This window comes from Cebus imitator, unplaced genomic scaffold (assembly GCF_001604975.1).
Source record: "Cebus imitator isolate Cc_AM_T3 unplaced genomic scaffold, Cebus_imitator-1.0 Scaffold11, whole genome shotgun sequence".
NCBI classification, from domain to species: Eukaryota; Metazoa; Chordata; class Mammalia; order Primates; family Cebidae; genus Cebus; species Cebus imitator.
In genome coordinates, this window is record NW_016107326.1 from 4,038,060 (window position 1) to 4,058,501 (window position 20,442).

The 20,442-nt window shown below is 47.2% G+C and overlaps 1 protein-coding gene and 1 non-coding gene across 2 annotated transcripts; one reads left to right on the top strand and one right to left on the bottom strand.

The window, feature by feature from the left end:
• Nucleotides 1–41: 41 nt before the first annotated feature.
• LOC108318373 (putative claudin-24) lies at nt 42–800 on the bottom strand. Its single transcript, XM_037746034.1, has one exon. The coding sequence runs from the start codon at nt 798–800 to the stop codon at nt 138–140; it is 663 nt and encodes a 220-aa protein (XP_037601962.1). The 3' UTR covers nt 42–137.
• A 7,507-nt stretch (nt 801–8,307) lies between these two features.
• Nucleotides 8,308–8,411, top strand: LOC119466895. Its single transcript, XR_005195403.1, has one exon. It is a non-coding gene; the product is annotated as a small nucleolar RNA U13 (small nucleolar RNA).
• The last annotated feature ends 12,031 nt before the right edge of the window (nt 8,412–20,442 follow it).

Genomic DNA, 20,442 nt, shown 5'->3' on the forward strand with positions numbered 1-20,442 from the left:
TGGGGGCAGTGGGCCTACCTATTGTAGAAAAATGGTTACTGAATGAGAAAACGTGAGCATCACAGATTTAGCTATAAAACAAAGACGTCTTTGTCATCACAGTTGATACAGGATACAGCTCCCGCCTTGTTGAAGTCTTACACTTGAGGATCTGCAGTTCCATCTTCCAGGTAAGGACACTGAGTTTGCATTTGCACCACTGCATAGTGGCCCGAAGCTAGGGGAACGTGGCTGGAGCAGGCTGCACAGTTGAGCAGACACCCTCCTAGTACAAGAGAAAGTCCAGCAAACCAGCCCAGAAAGAGGGCCTCCCCAAACTCCCACCTGGGGACAATGTCTGGGACGGTCTCATCCCAGAACTCCTGAACTGTCGTGTGGGCAACCCAAGAGACAGGAACCAGGGCTGTGATTCCCGAGGTCCAGGACAGAATTCCTCCCAGGATTAGCAGTCGCCTCTTGAGATCTCTCTGACTCTCTCCAATTCTCAAACAGTCCAGGCCAAACCCGGACGCCAGCAGGCCCAGAAATCCCAGCCCATTTGACAGAAACATTAAGATCCTGGAGATCCTGAGTTGAGCAGGCAAAGCCAGGAAGGAGTCAAAGTCCTTGCACTGCATCCCCACTTCCTCTTGGACAACACAGGTTTGCCAGAGTCCCATGGTCCAGTTTTCCATTTCATTTAAGTCCAGGTTGAGGTTCTTCCAGTGTGGCAAATAAGTTGTAATAATGGATAAAATCCATCCCAGGAAAGATAATAAAAGTCCAACAAATTGCATCGCTATCCTAAAGATTAAAGCCATTGCCACAAGTCTTAGAACTTTGCCGCCCCTATAGGAGCTGCTGTCTTTTGCAGTGGACAGTAATGTGACGATCTCAGTTCTATGCTGCCTGGAATATAAGCTGTGGTCATTAACTCTTTGGGCACTCTGAAATGCGTTTTTGTTCTTCTTGAATATAATGTTTCATGTAAAGGACGAAGGACTCTGTTAAAACTATGAGTTAGGCTTTCTGATAAGGACTTGATCTGTTACCTTCCAATTTGCTTGGTAAAATTATATCCCCAATGCTTGATGATTATAAGTCTAAAGATGAACAAAGAGGGCTCTATGACCCCTCACCCTAAAATACAACAGAAATCTTTGTGCTTCAATATGGATTAATTAGATTTTAAGTGGTGATAAAAGACCAGCTCTTTCTACAACAGGACTTCATTGTAAGAGCTGAACCTGAGATTTCAGGGATGCAAAACAAGGCCTTGTAAAGAAAGGTAGACTGTTTCCTATAATCTCTATTCTTCTCAGACTTCCTTAACCTACACAAGAGCCTGGCCCACGTCCTCGAGTGTCGCAGGAGCTCAGTAGGACTTGGCAGGAAGGTTCCCAGAGTCCTTTGAAAGGTAGAGGCTGGCTTATGGGGCTGATTAAAATGAAAAGGACCGAGGCTGATGCCAGGGGCTACTGAGTGCGGAAGGGAACGTCCCGGAAAGTTCCAGCATTCACTCGGGGTTTCTCTATCCTCGTTAAGGACTTGGGGGTAAAGCAGGATGTCTCAGCGTCCAAGGAAGTGTTTTTGTCCAGAGCTGAAGCTGTCCCCATTGTCATTTCAGCAGCCTACACAGAGCAACACCAGGCTTCAAAACTCCTGCCAGCTCCCAGACAAAAGTCTCTGGTACAAACACAATAGCCACACCGGGGGTGAGCTTTGAGGCTTCATCTCGTTTATTTTTTTGGTTGAGGCCACACCTTGAGAGCATACTTCTGCAGAGGGTGACCCCTCGGAGAACACAGGGCTGGCCTCACAGGCCAGGACAAGAGGTCACCTGCCCCAGATTCCCAGGGCTGCACTGCCTCCCCTCTGCGTCTCCTCTCCCCTGGGCATCCTGCACCTGCTCTGAGGAGATAAAATCAGATGGGCCCACAGGACGGAAAGGTCTGGAGGAAAGGTCTCTAAAGGTGGAGCCACTGCCCTGGGAGGCTCCAACCTGGAGAAATAGAACCACTGCCCACACATTGCAACAGTTAAGTGGAGTCCAGGATCAGAGATGATCTTGTATCGTGTCTCTAGGAGATCGGAGAGACAGAACCTGGATCCCGATGTATCCAAATTACTTTGAATAAGATTGCATAAGATTTAGATTTGGAGTGGTACTGTCTTCAGCTTTTCCCATCATCTTAAGTTTAAAAAGTATGCCACCAGCTGAACTCTTCCTTAATTTTTACAAATTTTCAGAGTTCCTGAGGATATACTGGTGCCCTCACCATCCTGAAATAAGTCATTCCAGGATGCAAAAAGATACCCGGATCCAGAAGGACAGAGACCTGTGTGGGGCCTTATCACCAGTGGACGGGATATGGCAAACTAGAGCTCTCTTCCAGGAGGCAGTCAGGGCAGCAGAAGACCTGGAGGGCAGGCATGCACGATCACAGGGAGATGATCCTTAATATCACATTGAAACAGTTTTTGAAAACCTAATGGAGTAGGCTGCTCTGTGACATGGTGAGCTCTCCCTGCTACGGGCATCTAAGCTACAGGTTCTCACCTGCCCGAGTTACCACGGAGGGGTTTCTGCTGTGGTGGGAGTTGAGCCTACATCACCTCTTAGCACTCCCCCAACTCATTTATTCTTTCAGCATTAAAAAAAAATGTCGTGAGCCCCTCCTGCCAAGCAGGTACTGAGTGTTGAACAGTATGGTTCGACCCCTCCCCTTTGGGCTCACAGTCGCTCAAGAGGCCATCAGGAAACAAGAGGACTGAAAGAAGTCAAAAGAGCTGGGGTATGAGTGTTCCAGGCAGACGTGCAGAGGCAACAGCCCTGAGGCAGGCATCTGGGCAGGAGTGGAAAACCTGAAGGCAGTCTGGATGTGGCGCTGGGAGGGTTCCCACTGGTTCCCACCCCATTTCAGTTCCTGAATCAGCTGCTGAGAGGTTGCTCACAGAGCGGGGATGCAGTGAAATTTGGACAGCAGACATAATTATCACCATGTTGTGCAGGGTGTGGGGGCTACATTGTGTCTGGCTCAGGATTGTTCATCTACAATATGGGGGTAGACGCATGTATCTCAGAAACAGAACTGGAGAAGTCAGCAGACTGAGGGAAGCTTAGGGTGACCACCATCGCAGTTTGCCCAGGACTGTCAGGATTTTAGTACTGAAAGTCACCCATCCTGAAGAATGCCTCAGTCCAGGGCAAGGGTTGATAAACATCCCGTAATAAGCCATCCCAAAACTTAGGCACTAAAACAACAATCATTTCTCATTTCTATGTGTGTGTGTTTTTTGTTTTTTGAAACAGAGCCTTGCTCTGTCACCCAGGCTGGAGCACAGTGGTGTGATCTCAGCTCACTGCAGCCTCCGCCTCCCTGGTTCAAGCAATTCTCCTGCCTCAGCCTCCTGAGTAGCTGGGATTACAGGCACGCACCATCGCACCCAGCTAATTTTTGTAATTTTAGTAGAGACAGGGTTTCAAGCTGTTGGCCAGGCTGGTCTCGAACTCCTGACCTCAGGTGACCCACCCACCTCAGCCTCCCAAAGTGCTGGGATTACAAACGTGAGCCACTGCACCCAGCTGGCCATTTCTATGTATTTTGCTCATGAATGTGCAGCTTGGGACTCAGCAGGGACCACTTGTCTCTGCTCTGGGTGGCATCAGCCCAACTGGGGGCTGGAAGGTCCCTTTTCAAGGTGGGTTGCCCACAGGGCAGACTACCAGCAGGGAGTTCAGCCTCTATTGTCATGTAGGGTACAAAACCACACAAACAAGACCACCTCAAGCCAAACTGTAGCCAGACTGCTGCTGTCAGCAGCCCCCACCTCACCGGCTGGCAATAGGAGCTGTGGACCCTGGCCCTGCAAGAGAGGGTTGAGGAAGGACCAAGTCAGAGGCCCGAGATGTCCAGCAAAGGCTTTGGATCCTGAAGTCAGCAGAGAAGCCAAATCTTTCGTTGTCAAAATTACCCTTTAAAAATCCCTTAAGCACTGGAGATCAATGCACATCTCTCTCCAAGCCCGGCTGGCTGGGACCTTCTCTGACAATGGGCAAGTTTACTCTGGGCACACAGGTTGAGCACAAAAAGAAGAAACAGGCCTGGTTTGGCATCTTGTGGGAAGAGTATCTGCTGAATCTGAAGGCAGCAGACTCCAACGAGGAGGGCACTGGGAGCACCTGGGACATCACAGGTGTTCCCGGAAGCCTTCCTCTGCAGCGCCCAGCAATGCTGCCAGGAAGAGCCTCCCTCTCTCCTAGGAGACACAGGCCTCCCCGGCACTTTGATACACAGGTGAAGATGAGGGATTCCTCTTGCCAAACACGATTTTATCTGATTAAAATATGTTTTGGTTTTTTTTTTTTTTTTTTTGAGATGGTGTCTCGCTCTGTCACCAGGCTGAAGTACAGTGGCGCAATCTCGGCTCACTGCAACCTTCACCTCCCGAGTCAAGTGATTCTCCTGCCTCTGCCTCCCTAGTAGCTGGGACTACAGGCGTGCACCACCATGCCCCGTTAATTTTTGGTTTTGTTTTTGTATTTGTTTTTTCTCAGTAGAGACGGGGTTTCACCATGTTGGCCAGGATGGTCTTGATCTCTTGACCTTGTGACCCGCCTGCCTCGGCCTCCCAAAGTGCTGGGATTACAGGTGTGACCACCGTGCCCTCCTTAAAAGAAAATTTATATTTTATTTTTTCTTAATATTTCTTATCCTACTAAATAGTAATTCACAGTGCTAATTCTATTAAGCTCATTATTAAGGACGAGACATGCTGTTACCCTCACAACCCCACAGCCCTCATAGCACAATACCTTGTATCTGCTATGTGTTCAACAAATATTTGTCTAATAAATGGATTAGAAGGATCCTTCTAAATGATAGTGAAAGTAAATATAGAACGCCAACACTATAGATGCCATTCCCATTGCCAGTGGCTTTTCATCATGGTGACAAAGCCAGCTGTCCTGGAGTGTCTGAGCATGAGTAACGGACTTAAATAGAACTGAACTCACCACCCGCCTAGAATGGGAGAGGAAGTATTGCTGAAGCCTCACACGTTAGTGAACAAGAGCATCCCCTTCCAGAAGGGCATCAAGAATGGCATCTCTTAGGTGCGGGGGAAAGACTAGCAGGCTGAAGGCACCCCAGAATATTCACAGGGTGCTAGAAATGGATGCTTTTTTTCCTGGCTTTATTTTTATTTTCTGAATTTTCTACAAAGACTGTGCAGGACTCTCATAAGAAAAAATGATATAAAAGGAAAAAAGATGATCTGCTGGACAGAATGAACTTTCTTTTGTTAGATCGTTATAATAGGTAACAATTATCACGAGCCTTCTACATACTGGGCACTGTTCTGAGACTTTAACAATCCTCACAATCACACAATGGGGGTACATACTGAGTGCATCACTCTTACAGATGATAGGGCTAAGCACAGTGGGGTAAGTAACTGGCTTGAGGTCATGGAGTCATTTACAGAGCCACGGAGGCAGCACCTCAGTTCCTCTCCCAGTGATATGGTTTGGCTGTGTCCCCACCCAGATCTCATCTTGAACTCCCACGTGTTGTGGGAGGGGCCCATTGGGAGGTGATTGAATCGTGGGGGCAGTTCTTTCCCACGCCGTTCTCATGACAGTGAATAAGACTCAGGAGATGTAATGGTTCTATAAGGGGGAGTTTCCCTGCACAAGCTCGCTCTCTCTTTGCCTGCTGCCATCCACGTAAGACGTGACTTGTTCCTCCTTCCCTTCCACCATGGTTGTGAGGCTTCCCCACCCACGTGGAACTGTAAGTTCGTTAAACCTCTTTCTTTTGTAAATTGCTCAGTCTCAGTATGTCTTTATCAGCAGTGTGAAAATGCATTAATACACCCAGAAAACAGAGGTACCTGGGGCTGGACCTCTGAGTCTATACTGCACAGTGTTGTTCCAGGCAGAGCTTCTGCATTTAAGCCACCTGAGGAGCTTATTCCAGCTAAACTTTTGGGTTCTCCCCTCCCCTGCCTGCAGTGTGCCGGTAAATGTTTAAAACAGCAATGGTCAGGTTAGCAGTCCTGGATTACAACCTTTGCCCATTTCCACGGTGTCAATACTCTCACCGTGGCCAATTCCAGGCTACCAGTGTGGAATCACTGATATGCAGTGAGTTAGGAAGAAATAATACAGTCATATAATGGTGACTGTTTATAGCAACGAGGACATGTGCTGAGAAATGAGTCATTGCGCAAGTTTTGTCGTTGTGTGAACATCACAGAATGGACTTACACAAACCTAGATGCCGTAGCCTGCTACACACCGAGGCTGTGTGGTACGGCCTGTTGACCCTAGGCTGCAGACCTATACGGTGCGTTACTACACTGAGGACTACAGGCAGTTATAACACAGTGATGAGGATTTGTGTATCTAAACATAGAAAAGAGGCAGTGGAGGCCGGGCACGGTGGCTCACACCTGTAATCCCAGCACTTTTCAAGGCTGAGGTGGGCAGATCATCTGAGGTCAGGATTTCAAGATCAGCCTGGCCAACATAGTGAGACCCCGTATCTGCTAAAAGTACAAAAAATTAGCCAGGCGTGGTGGCGTGTGCCTGTAATCTCCGCTACTCGGGAGGCTGAGGCAGGAGAACTGCTTGAATCTGGGAGGCAGAAGTTGCAGTGAAAGCCTCGTTATCTCATGTTTCTGTCTTCTGAGGCCCTAACTGGTATTTATGCCAAACTTTCAAGGTATTAATGTCTAAGAAATAATGGGAGACATCGGCTCTGGTAGTGAAGGGAACATCCTTTTTAAAAAAAAAAAAAAAAGATGCAGAGGAAATGCAGTTTTATAATCTCACTGTACACATCTTTTCTTTCTTTTTTCTTTTTGAGACAGAGTCTCATTCTGTCGCCCAGTCTGGAGTGCAATGACGCAATCTCGGCTCACACTTCCGCCTCCCGGGTTCAAGTGATACTCCATGACAAGCACAGACCCTGCACATCCGGGGCGGGGCGTGCTCTGGGGAGCTGGGGGCAGGATTCCGCAGGTTCCAAGCTCCTACAGCACGTCTCACACACACCGACGCCTGTGAGTTTGAGAACGGGGCTGTCTGGCCTTGCTGCCAGGAGCACAGGTTTGAGACCCCTCAGAATCCTCAGCCAAGCCCAGCCCCACGGATGATGCTCAGCCTCTAGGCCGTGGAGGAGGCAGAAGGGCAGGCTGGTCTGGATTTTGCCAACCCCTCTCCTGTGGTGCCTACCTCTTGATTTTTGCTGTTTTGCTCAAGTGACTTGTCTGAAATGTAGAGTGGTCCTTTATGCCTTTCTGTTCCAATCCTGCAAACACCACCCGCTTGGCCTACAGACATTGAAGATGATGGTGGTTAAAAATATATACTGCTTTTAGATTTATAGTACTTATCAGTTACTCGAATTGATGCATTTGATTTTATCATTACCAGCCGATCTATTAGTTGAGTGCTCCTGAAGTTTTCATCAGAGGGTTTGGAGAAAGAAAAAAAGAAAAAAAAAAATCCAAGTTCTTGGCCATTGGAGGAAAAAAGAAAGCCAACCAGAGACTCAAAGGAAAAAATATGTAAACAAGTATAAACTAATACTTATCTGGTAGCTGGAACTTTAAACTTGCAGGCAGTGGCTTCCTACATAAGAGGATCTTTAGGGAGCCACCAGCAGAAGGTTCCTTCCCCTGGCCTGACACTTTTTGCCCAGGACATTCAGGGGGTGAATGGAATGATAGCAGGTGGTGGGAGGGGTACAGCCCAGCAAAGTATCACAAGGCTAGATCCAGAGGGGTATGTGCAGACCCCTCCAGGAGGTCTCACTGCTGCTGCCCTCAGCTCCCAGTCCAGAGGGTGCATGAATGAAGACATCCAGGATGTGTTGCCTCCACGTGATTACTCAGCTGTGAGTGGCTCCAGAGGTGCCCTCCATCCGTTTCAGGTGATGGCATTTAAGAGAGGAAGTAGGGGAACCCTAGTCAATATTAACTTGGTCTCTGCTTGTGTGGACACTGGCAAGGAGGAGTGCGTGTATTTCTAGCAGCAGGAAACAGACCCTTTTTGTAGCTGGGTGGGTGGGCGTGGAGTGTTTCTGAAAGCCTTGTTATCTCATGTTTCTGTCTTCCAAGGCCCTAACTGAAATATTATGCCAAACTTTCAAGGTACTAATGTCTAAGAAATAATGGGAGGCGTCAGTTCTGGGTAGTGAAAGGATCATCCTGTTGTGCAACAAGCAAGGGACAGAGGGACAGAATCACGCTGTCTCTGTTCTGTGCTGCTGTAACAGAACACTTGAGACTAGGTAATTTATCAGAAACGTATTTGGCTTGATCCCTTCGTAGTTCTTGAGGATGATGATTAGGTGTTCACGTGCATGTGTGAGATGTGCCACGCTCGAATCTTGTTACAACGTCAGCACGTTACCCATCTGATCTGAAAAAAATGAAAAAGAAATGTATTTGGCTCATAGTTCTGGAGGCTGGGAAGTCCAAGAGCATGGCACTGGCATCTAGCTGTGTCATGCCATGGCTCAAGGCGGAAGGGCAATAGCAGATGAGAGTGAGAGGGCAAGAGGGACTCACTTTTATAACGATCCACTCTCAAGATAACTCACTCCCAAGCATTAAGTGCTCCATGAATACAACGCCCTTCTGACCTAATCACCTCTCATAAGGCCTCACCTCTAAACACTATTGCACTGAGGATTATGTTTCCAACATAGGAACTTCAGGGGACACATTCAAACCATAGCAAAAGCATAATAAAAATAGCCAGTGTTTACTGAGCACTGACTGCTTGCTAGGGATTAGGTTAAGAGCTTTCGTGCTGCCGTATTCTCACAAGAACCCTCTCATACAGACTCCATTTCTATCTCCATTTAACAGATGAGGAATCCGAGGCTTAAGGAAGCCAATTCGTTTGCCAAACAGTAGTTCAAAGCCAGTCTCACACTGAAGTCCAGGCCTTAATCTTTTATGCTGTAAAGAGTGATCTCAGGCCACCGTCATGGCTGCCTCTCTGTTTTGCCCTGAAGCTTTATTTGCTAAAGTCGGCACTCACTTGGCAATCCCAGAGTCAGGTTGGACCAGAGTCAGAACCCTTGAATGCATTCTCCGGCAGTGGGGGCCAAAGCCGTGGGAAGCACATGCTGGCTTCGTGGCTGTAAAGTTAGAAACTGCCACAGCAGAGGGGCTTTACAGGGAAGATTACGGGAACTGTCCTAGCCAGGGACTCTGTCTCCGCCCACTGCACAAATAGAAATGAAAAGACCTCTATCTTGGGATTAACTGGGTTCTTTTCTTTGTAAATCCTTTCTAAATATTAATCTAAGCTCCCAACCCTCGTAGCTAATGTTTCCTTTAAGTTTCCAGTTAACATATGGGAAAATCATTGTGAATCAGTGACAGCCTTGGCAGCTGCTCCTGAAGAGGTGGGTGTCTGGAGACTCACGGCGCCCTGGAGGCAGCCAACACCTCAGGCCTCACAGTGCCTTCATTTTCTAGTGAGCTGAGGATCAGTGGCAAGACTACAACCTGGCCTCCAGACTCGGATTCCAGGGATCCGTCGCCTCTGCTGCGCTGCTGGGTTCTAGCAAGCATCCACAGCCCCAGCTGGTGCCCCAGCAGTCAGAATATCTGCCCTTTTCTCCAGGAGAGAGACTAAACCATGCAAACAGTAGCCAGACACCTGCCCTGTCCTGGAAGGAATGCTGGGAGCTGGCAGAGAGGGGAAGATGTGACATGGAAGTGCCTGACCCTGGGTAGAGGCAACAGGAAAACAGGCAGGGCCTTGGGTGGGTCCAATCGGGGACCATGGCAGGGAGCCCTGGACTTCATGAACAGGAGGGCTCTGGTCCTGCTTCCTAGAATGACCCTGAAGGAAACAGGATCCGAAAGACTTTGGGACCATGCCAGCCCCAGCCAGGAGTTGAGACATGGGACTTTCTGGACACAAAAGTTAAAACTGGAACTTGCACCACTGCCTGAGTCAGCTCTGCTGTTGCCCTTCTGTTTGGAGCACTTCTGTTGCACAGCTCCAGGGAGCATCATTTACACAGAAGATGGTGGCATTCCCCTCACTCTCATTCTTTCTCTTTAAACAGACCAACTATAGTGTGAGCCACTCATTCAACAAGTGTTCACTGGGCATCTAGGGCCAGCCACAAGGTCAGGCCCTGGGTACACAGTTAACAAGCAGTCATGGTCCCTGCCTCCATGGAGGCTGAAGTGTGATAGAGTTTGGCAGAAAACACCTATCCAATGCCTAAATGAAATCAACTATGGCAAAGACAGCAAATGAACACCCATATGCATGCATGTCCCCCGCTTCCAGGACCTGTGGCCCCCAGCCTGGCAGTCATGACCCTCAGACACTCGCCAGGGAGAAGTGGGAAATCCCTCCTAAGCTGGGGGAGGGAAAACTCTGCTTCAGTCAGACCCACTGCCTGAACCTCAAGGAGCTCAGGTCACATGCTTAACAGGCCTTTCCAGAACTGCAAGCCTTCCTGGGGACCCATCTAAGCAGCTGACTGCATCCCAGATACTTTAGTGCCTGGAGGGTATGAAGTCCCAGCTGGAAGCAGTGCAGGGTGTCGGGCACCAGCGTGGCTGAGTTTGGGGCGTGCGGGGCTGTGGAGGAGGCCTGCCTTGCACCTCCCACTGACACACACCTACTGCTGCCAGCCTCCCAAGGGCCACAGATGCAAGAGCTCCTTGCTCTCTCAGCAGGTTTTTCCCCTCAGGCTTTCCCAAAACAGTGCACTCACGGGGGCTGAAGGGCGTTTCTCTCTGAAATTCCCCTGCAAAGGCAATCACCGGATTGCAGTGAGACTTTTTGGCATGGCCTCCTCTTTCATAAAGTCCCTGTTGTCTGTAATAATCCTGTGTCCAGCTCAGAGGCTGCTGGGAAAGCAGCAGACTGCCCCACGCAATGGCAGAGCTCACAGGTCAAACTCCCCCAAAGGGGACACCATTTTACCCAGTCAAGGTAAAAGAGACATTGAAAGTCCCCACCTGATACACATAAAGATGGTCTCATTTGAGTTATTACGTGGATTTCTCCCCCAAGAGGATGAAACTTTTTCATACATTAAAGATTAATTGAATGCAAATGGAAGAGCTTGGGCTTTGAGATCAGAAAGACCTGGGTTCAAATTCTGACTCTGCTATTTAAACCTATGTGACCTCAGGCAACATGACTTCTCTGAGCCTGTCACCCAGTCTGTAAAATAGTGGTAATAACTGTGCCCAGCATTCACAGCAGAGATGAGGGATAGCATAGAAAGTCTCACAGCACGTGGTAGGCTCTCAGTAAATGGGAGTTCCTGTTTTTATTTTGTATTTGGTTTTTCAAACCCATCTTCAGAGGCAGCTGTGAAAGTGCATTTCATCTGCGGATGGGTTGTTTGTTGTAATACACTGGCAGAAACAGATGCCGTCTTCCAGTCTTTATGCAACTGGATTCTTCTATAATTGGTTTTTGTTCCATGGAAAAGGCTTGCCTGCCCGGAGACCCTGCTCTTCCTCCTCCCCTGATATGAGCGAGTGCTCTGTGCTTCTCACTGGGCTGCTCCTTCCCATGCTGTGCCATCCATGGTGTTTGTGCTGAGGTCTCACTTTCCTTCAGACTGAGAGGATCAGATACCCTGGTCAGCGACCGTGGTTCCTGCGGCCACCGGCCCACCTGCTCAATCTGGGGCTGCAGCTGGGGGGCCGGATCCAGAAGCAGCGTTTCTTGCCAAGTTTCCCTCCGATCCTGCTGTGGGAGAAGAGTGTGCATGTGATCAGCACAAAAATTCCCCCAACCTTTGCTGGAAGGAAAATATTATTTCTAACAGGTAAACACTGAATAGATTGTACATGTGAAATACTTAGCACCTGCATCTGAATCTGTCATCCATCATCCATCCATTCGTCCACCTATTCATCCGTCCATCTGTTCATCTGTCCACCCATCCATCCGTCTGTTCGTCTGTCCATCTGTCTGTCCATTCGTCTGTCTATCCATCCGTCTGCCTATCCATCCGTCCATCCACCCATCTGTCCCTCCATCTATTCTTCCTGCATTATGTGTTCTTGTGTTGAGTGCCTGTCATAAGCGTGTCACACACGGGGGATCAGGGATGGAGAAGAGGGGTCCTCTCTGTCAAGCAGCTCACATACCATTCAAGGAGGAGGTGGACAAGCAAAGAGGCAACTGCGACGCCATGTGACAAGTGTGGGGTGAGGGGAGGAAGGAGTGGGAAGAGAGACTGAGCACTTGCCTAGGACATGTATCCTGTGCGGCATCACCAGGGGGTACATCATAAAGTTGGTGATGTTTCATGTCCATGCAAAGCATGATGGGAGCCACCAGAATTGAATGCCAAGCAGAGAGGAGGGAACGGACAACACAGGGGAAGGGAACAGCATGTGTGAGGCCACAAGGCCCCAGCAGATTCCCAGGCAGGGGGCCAGCGGCAGCCGCAAGGGAAGGGCTGGGCTCAGGGCTTCTCACTCTTTGTTGAGCCATTAATCCCTTGTGCAACTAAATGAGGTTTATGGGTCATTTTTTAGAGTAATGTCTTTTTATTTATTTATTTATTTTGAGACAAAGTCTTGCTCTGTTGCCCAGGCTGGAGTGCAGTGGCCTCATCTCATTGCAACCTCTGCCTCCTGGATTCAAGCGATTCTCCTGCCTCAGGCTCCTGAGTAGCTGGGATTACAGGCACGTGCCACCATGACCAGCTAATTTTTGTATTTTTAGTAGAGACGGGCTTTCACCATGTTGGTCAGGCTGGTCTTGAACTCCTGACTTCATGATCCACCCGCTTCGGCCTCCCAAAGTGCCGGGATTACAGGTGTGAGCCACGGTGCCCGGCCCAGAGTAATGTCTTTAAAGGCATCAATTATATACACAGGATGACAAAGGCAACCAATGACATTGAAATACAGTTATCACAACACTTAAAAAATAGTAATAGATGCCCTCTTTCAACACATTAAATAGCGAGATCTAGCAAAGGGCCTACAAGTACCATGGTGTCTCAGTGGTAAAATGTGTAAACATTTCAAGATATTGGCAACAGCTGCCATGTAACATGAAAACATCTGTGGTTTCTGTTGGTGTCAAACCACCAGTGCTCCTAGACCACATGGTTTGTTGCCCACATTCATAATGAAAGGAAATGCTAAATTTCAGTTGGAAGTTAGTAGAAAATGTCCTCCTCCCCACCATTTCCTATCCCCAAGAAGCCCTTTCTTGGACTTCACAGTCTCCAGCCTCACAAACGCCTGGTCCCATCTCAGGTGGCGCCTCCGGCCGCAGCTCCTCAGTCACTCTGGATTCCATCACCTCAACAATCCGAAACTCGACCATGGACATATTTATGTCTTTGTCCTTCTCTCCTGTGGGCAGGAGCTGCATCTGTCCTTTCACCTCGGTGAATCCAGAGCCATCAGAGCATGTCTGCACACGTTAGGTGCTCAGGAAGTGTTAAATGAATGAGTCATGTCACACAAAGGACTGTGGGCTTTGGACAGGGATTTGGGAGTAGAGTTTGGCGTGATGAGATTTGCTGTGAGTTTCAGAGCACAAACAAATCAAATCTCTGAGTGTCCATGCCTTCTGCATCTACTGTGGCTCAGGTGAGGCAGCTGCAATGCTGTGTGACAAGATAAATAGGAAAAGAGGAATAAACGAGAAATCCTTATAATAAGGAAAAGAGAAATATATTTAATTTTTTTTTATTTTCTTTTTTTTTTTTTAAGATGGGGTTTCACCATGATGGCCAGGCTGGTCTTGAACTCCTGACCTCAGGTGATCCACTCACCTCGGCCTCCCAAAGTGCTAGGATTACAGGTGTGAGCCGCCCCGCCTGGCAATATATTTAATTTTGTGTGTGCGATTCATGCGACCCCTACTTGAATCTTTAATAACAATGGAGAAAACCATGATCCTGCAGAGAAAAAAAAGAAAAAAAAAATCTTCTTGGCCAATTTTAAGACCTGCTGTGGAGAAACAAAAGTGCTTTAAGAAATAAAAAACAGGCCAGGTACGGTGGCTCACACCTGTAATCCCAGCATTTTGAGAGGCTGAGGCGGGCAGATCACCTGAGGTTGGGAGTTCACAACCAGCCTGACCAACATGGAGAAATTCCATCCCTAATAAAAATACAAAATTAGCCAGGCGTGGTGGCAGGTGCCTGTAATCCCAGCTACTTGGGAGGCTGAGGCAGGACAATCGCTTGAACCTGGGAGGCGGAGGTTACAGTGAGCTGAGATTGCACCATTGTTCTCTAGCCTGGGCAACAAGAGCAAAACTCCACCTCAAGAAAAAGAAAAATAGAAGTAAATATTTAACAACCAGAGAGTTTATATAATGCCATGCAAATATTACAAAATATGAAATAAAGCTTTAATGTGTCATTAGTTTTGAAGCTCAGAAAAAAACAAGAATGGACTCTAATGATAAGAATATGGTATTAATGTTTCTCAAACTTGAAGAATTTACAGAGAAATAATTTTTAGGCTTTTCATAATATGCTTGTGAACCCGTTTGAGAAAACGCTGACTTAAGAAACGTAAAGTCTTTCTATTACGTTTCTGTCCAGCTGCAACATTTTATTTATTTATTATATTTTAAACATAAAATTAATTTATAATTTATATCTCACCTAACCTATTCCTCTAAAGAATCTGCAACTGGCTAAAACAATTATAAATTCTGCAAAAAAACATTGTTGCAAGAATTTTTAGTTTATCGATTTATCTCTTCTCCACAAAGTATGTGCAACTTTAAAATTTTGAAAATTAAAAGATTGATAGATTGATTTTTGCAACCATCTTTACTATCAAAGGCATGATAAGTAAACTCTTGCTTGAGTGAAGACTAACATGCATCTTATTCAAATTACTAAATAGATATTGTCAATGTATGTGTCATCATTGTAAAAAGATAGGTAGTCGTGGATGGGAAAATCAGATCTGTTCTTTCCAGTTCGTTCTGGGTACTATGACTCCTGGCCTGATTATATGTCTGCTATCCTTGCTTCCTGCTGGAGGAAGTTCTTGAAGGAAATGGCCATATTCTCTCCCTTTCTGGAAGCTCTTTCCATTCCTGACATAGTTGGCTTTTCTGAGACCATTCTGAGGCGGCCGCTGCCAAAACAAGACTGTGCAGCTTCCCACTGCCCCGCAGCGCCCTCACCCCTTCCTCCCTTCTCCTGTCAACTAAATGCTTGACAGCTGTGGCCCGGCCACCCTCTGTCTTCCCCTTCTTGCTCTAGACCTAGCTTTCAGCACAGTTCCCAGCTCCGATCAGTTTGGGTTTGTTTTTTGCGTTTCCTGAGATTGTCTCAGATTAGAATTTCTGGACCCAACCCTAACCCAAGAAACCCCACCCTTGGCTCTCACTGTGTCCAGAATTGAGAAGCTGCTCATTACTGTTGGCGAATTAAACTGAATGGAGTGTGGTGATGAGAGGACTCGGGGACCTAAACTACATTGTGATACAGGGATATTTTGTAAGGTCTTTTTAGACCAACATAGACAAAAAAAAATTTGCTTCCTCACAACAAAGTTTTGATTGATCATTTTTATTTATTTTTTATTTTCTAGCCTCATTCCCTAAGGGGATGCTGAGGTTGCAGGAATAAACAACTAAAGCCTGACGTATGTTAGGAAGAAATGATTCTAATTTTACTAAAGCTGAAAGATAACTGTAGAGCTGATTGCCTGCCAGGTCCCAGACCACCTCCCTTCTCCCCGCTTGGGAGTCCAACTCGGCCATCTCCACGGTGCGGTTCTGGAGCAAAGAGAGCCTGATGGCTCATGTGTCTTAGAGATTTCACAAATATCTGGTTCAACTCAAGATTGCTACAAACCACAGGCCCTGGTGGACACTCTAAGTCTCAGGGTTAATTAATTCACCCTTTCATTCTGTGGCATATTCATCCATTCTTTCCACAAACCAAGTCGTGTTCCAGGCACTGTACTAAGGCAGATACCAAGATGGGTCAGACGTGGTTGCAGCCGCCATGATCCAGTATGACAGGCGCGAGGAAGAGGAAGGGCAGGGTGCTCTGGGAGCCCAGAGGTAGCTCCTAACCCAGAAGGGGAGGTCAGGAGTGAGCTTCCTGCAAAAGCTGATGTTTAAATTAGAGGTTTTAACAAGAGGAGTGAGGTGGAGGAGGCACCCAGGCAGAGAAACAGCAGGTCTGAAGGCTTGGAGGTGATCTGTGGCCTGTGGCCTGTGGATCCACAGAGTGAATCTGTGGCTCTCCAGTTGGGATCACCTTCAGCTGGCCCTGAGAATCTCCACCATCAAAAACGTGCATGGAACTGAGGCTACCTCCTGCCTGGGGGCGCCCAGCTGGGAATTCTGTGGCTTAAAACCTCCCTCTGCACAGACCTCCTGGAACTCAGGCAGCTCACCTGTGTCTGGGTGGGAGGTGGCTGTAGGGGCGACGTTGCTGGAGGTAGGAGGGGCTTAGCCTCAGCACACATCCTCAGTGGGAGAAGAAGGGGCAGAGCCAAGCTCCCAGTCCCTGTGTAGCTTCCCAGGGTACGCCCTGAAGACCAGCAGAGCCCATCGAAATCCAGTCTTCCAATCCAAGCTGGGTCTGCCACCCTCAACCTCCTTCCAGAAGGTAAGGAGGATCTTACTGTTCATACGCTCAATACTAATAGAAAGAATTACTGGCATCTCCCCTCAGGGACCAAGTCCATGGAGTCCGCATTCACTGGACATCAAGTGTGTCTCATGTGTGAGGTCCCAGCCTCCCTGCAGTGAGTCTCATGGTGTCAGGAAATGCAGCCACCACTGGCTGGCTGCCTCTTATTTGACCCCTTTTTCTCCTCTGGGTGCGGCTTGCTGCATTCTTTCGTGCTGGGATCTTCACACAGACCTGTGGACATCTGGGCCCATGCCAAGTTGGTGTATTTCAAACCCCCAGCAATGACAGAAATGTCACTTAAAACAATCTCCTGTCTATTAAGCTAGCACAATTTTTTTTTTTAAAGAATAAAGCACAATACTGGCAGGACTTTCAGGAAATAAGCACACACGTATGTGGAGGTTTCTTACGGTGTTCCTCTCTTTCTTTCTTGAGAAAGAGCAGGCAATACATACAAGAGCTATGGAACTGTTTGGCCCAATAATCCCGCTTTTGGGAATATACTACAAGAAAATAATTTCAAAGAAAAAAACTGATATGTACAAATAAATACACAGTAGCTGCAACTGCACACAATATAACACTGGAAACAAACCAGACAAACAATGGAACAGCTAAACAAATTCCGGAGTGCCATGAGACGCTTTATGACCATTGAAAATGGCAAGGAGAGGGCTGGGCGGGGTGGCTCACCCTGTAATCCCAGCACTTTGGGAGACCGAGGCAGTTGGATCACCTGAGGTCAGGAGTTTGAAACCAGTGTGGCTAACATGGTGAGACCCCGTCTCTACTAAAAATATAGAAATTAGCCGGGTATGGTGGCGGGCGCATGGAATCCCAGCTACTGGGGAGGCTGAGGCAGGAGAATTGCTTGAACCCAGGAGGCAGAGGTTGCAGTGAGCTGAGATCACATCATTGCACTCCAACTTGGACAACAAGAGTGAAACTCCATCTTAAGAAAGAAAGAGAGAGAGGAAGGAAGAAAGAGAGAGGAAGGAAGGAAGGAAGGAAGGAAGGAAGGAAGGAAGGAAGGAAGGAGGGAAGGAAGGAGGGAAGGAAGGAAGGAAGGAGGGAGGGAAAGAGGGAAGGAGGGAGGGAGGGAGGGAAAGAAAGGAAGGAAATAAAATAGCAAAGAAAGGACCATCTTGATCCATCAGATTGGAATATTGCAGAAATGAGAGAATGTAAAAGCAGCACACACATGCTGCATGTAAGTGTATTTTTTTAAATGCTTAAGTGCTCTACAAACGTTACAAGATAGCCTAACAGGAAATAAGTTGAATTTAAATGTTCACTAGATCCTTTCTTTTCGTTGGGTTGCTCAAGTTCATCATAGACAAAGCAGAGTTTTCAAAAGCAGATGTATGTCTCCTTAGAAGGACAGCAACCCAAACCATGGGGTCCCTGAGGGCATGGCCAGGGATGCATGTTGTCAGTACATTCATTTGCCAGATGACTGTGTCCCTGACTTCATGTCATGTTTGCACACCTCCCTCTGCCGGCGTGCACGCCCCTCTGTTCTCCAAGCACGCAGTCCAGAGGAATGCAAAGGAAGTGGCCTTTGTCATCCCTGCTGCACGTAGTCCCGGGCAGGAATTGACAATAGGAAGGCAGGAAATTTTCCATTTGATTTAGAAGGCTTAGATGTCCCCCACCTCCTCTGGGACAATTGGTCTGGCGGGGCTGGCATTTGCTGTGTGGAATGGAAAGGAGTAATGCTGGAGGAGAATGAGCCACAACCTAATATCTGGGACATTTAAGGTCTCAGAGCTGAGAAGCTCATCAGCAACAATCCTGGTGAGAATTGGGGGCTTCTGGAAACAGCGACCACCAACTCTCCTTTCTCCATTGTATTATGATTAGGTCCCAATCAAAAGACTATCTGGGCTGGGAACAGTGGCACATGCCTGTAATCCCAGCAGTTTAGGAGGCCAAAGTGGGTGGATCACTTGAGGTCAGGAGTTCGAGACCAGCCTGGCCAACATGGTGAAACCCCGTCTCTATTTTTTTTTTTTTTTTTTGAGACGAAGTTTCGCTCTTGTTACCCAGGCTGGAGTGCAATGGCGCGATCTCGGCTCACCGCAATCTCCGCCTCCTGGGTTCAGGCAATTCTCCTGCCTCAGCCTCCTGAGTAGCTGGGATTACAGGCACGCACCACCATGCCCAGCTAATGTTTTGTATTTTTAGTAGAGACGGGGTTTCACCATGTTGACCAGGATGGTCTCGATCTCTTGACCTCATGATCCACCCGCCTTGGCCTCCCAAAGTGCTGGGATTACAGGTTTGAGCCACCGTACCCGGCCCCATCTCTATTAAAAATACAAAAATTAGCCAGACGTGGTGGCGCTGGCCTGTAATCCCAGCTACTTGGAGGCTGAAGCAGAAGAATCGCTTGAACCCGGGAGGCAGAGGTTGCAGCGAGTTGAGATTGTACCACTGCACTCCAGCCTGGGCAACACAGCGAGACTCTGTCTCAAAATAAAATAAAATAAACAAAAAAACCTATTTGGGCACAGCTTTATTGAGATATAATTCATATATCATGCAATTCATCCATTTGAAGTGTACGATTCAATGGCTTTTAGCATATCACAGAGCTGTGCAATCATCACCACAAGCAATTTAAAAACATCTCCATCACCCCTCAGAGAAACGCTTTAGCTCTCACTCTCTCATCCTCCTCCCATTACCCCCACATCTAGGCAACCACTAATCCACTTTCTGTCTCTATAGTTTTCCTGTTCTGGACATCACATATAAATGGAATGGTACAATATGTGGTCTTTGTACTTCTTTTACTCAGCATAATCTTTTCAAGGTTCACCCAGGTTGTGACCTGTGATGGTACTCCAGTCCTTCTTAGGCAAAATAATACTGTGTTATATGAAGAGATCACATCGTATTAATCCACTCATCAGCTGCTGATCATCTGGATTGCATCCGCTTTTAGGCTCTTATTAAGCATGCTGCTATGAACCTTTATGCACAAGTTTTTGGGTGGATGTATGTTTTCATTTCTCTTGGGTGCATACCTAGGAGAGGAACTTCTGGGTCATGTGCAAGCTCTATGTGTAGCCTTTGGAGGAACCGCTAAGCTGATTTCCAAAGTGACTGTAGCATTTTCCATTCCCACCGGCTTGTATGAGGGTTCCCACTTCTCTCATCCTCACTAAGACTCGTTATGATTTGCCTTTATTCTAGCCGTCCTCATCACTGTGCAGGGGTATCTCATAGCAGTTTTCATTTGCGTTTCCCTGAGGATGCCTGAGGTTGAGGATCTTTTCATATGCCTGTTGGCATTTGTACGTCTTCTTTGGGGAAATGTCTATTCAGATCCTTTGCCCATTTTTAAATGTGGTTGTCTTTTTATTATTGAGTTGGAATAATTACTTATACATATTTTAAATGCAAGCCCTGTATCAGATGTGGGATTTGCAAATATTTTCTCCCAGTGATTTCTTGTCACTGCTTTCATAGTATTCTTTGAAGCACAAAAGGTTTTGGTTTTGATGATGTCCAACTTACCTATTTTTTCTTTGATTGATTATATGCCAAAGATTCTTGCCAACCTCGGCCCTGTGGAAACATTTTGTACTGGTTTTTTGAGGAAATTTAATTCAATATAAATGTAATTTAACTTAAAACTCCTATATCGCTATTGTAATCCAGTTCAAGATTTAGAAATGTATAAACTCTGTAAATATGCCACTTATAATTCATTAGACTTTTAACTTACAATGCTCCAGTTCTTGGAGAGGAACATTTTGAATAAGGGAGAATACTGCCTCCCCCCACAGCAACCCCCGGCCTG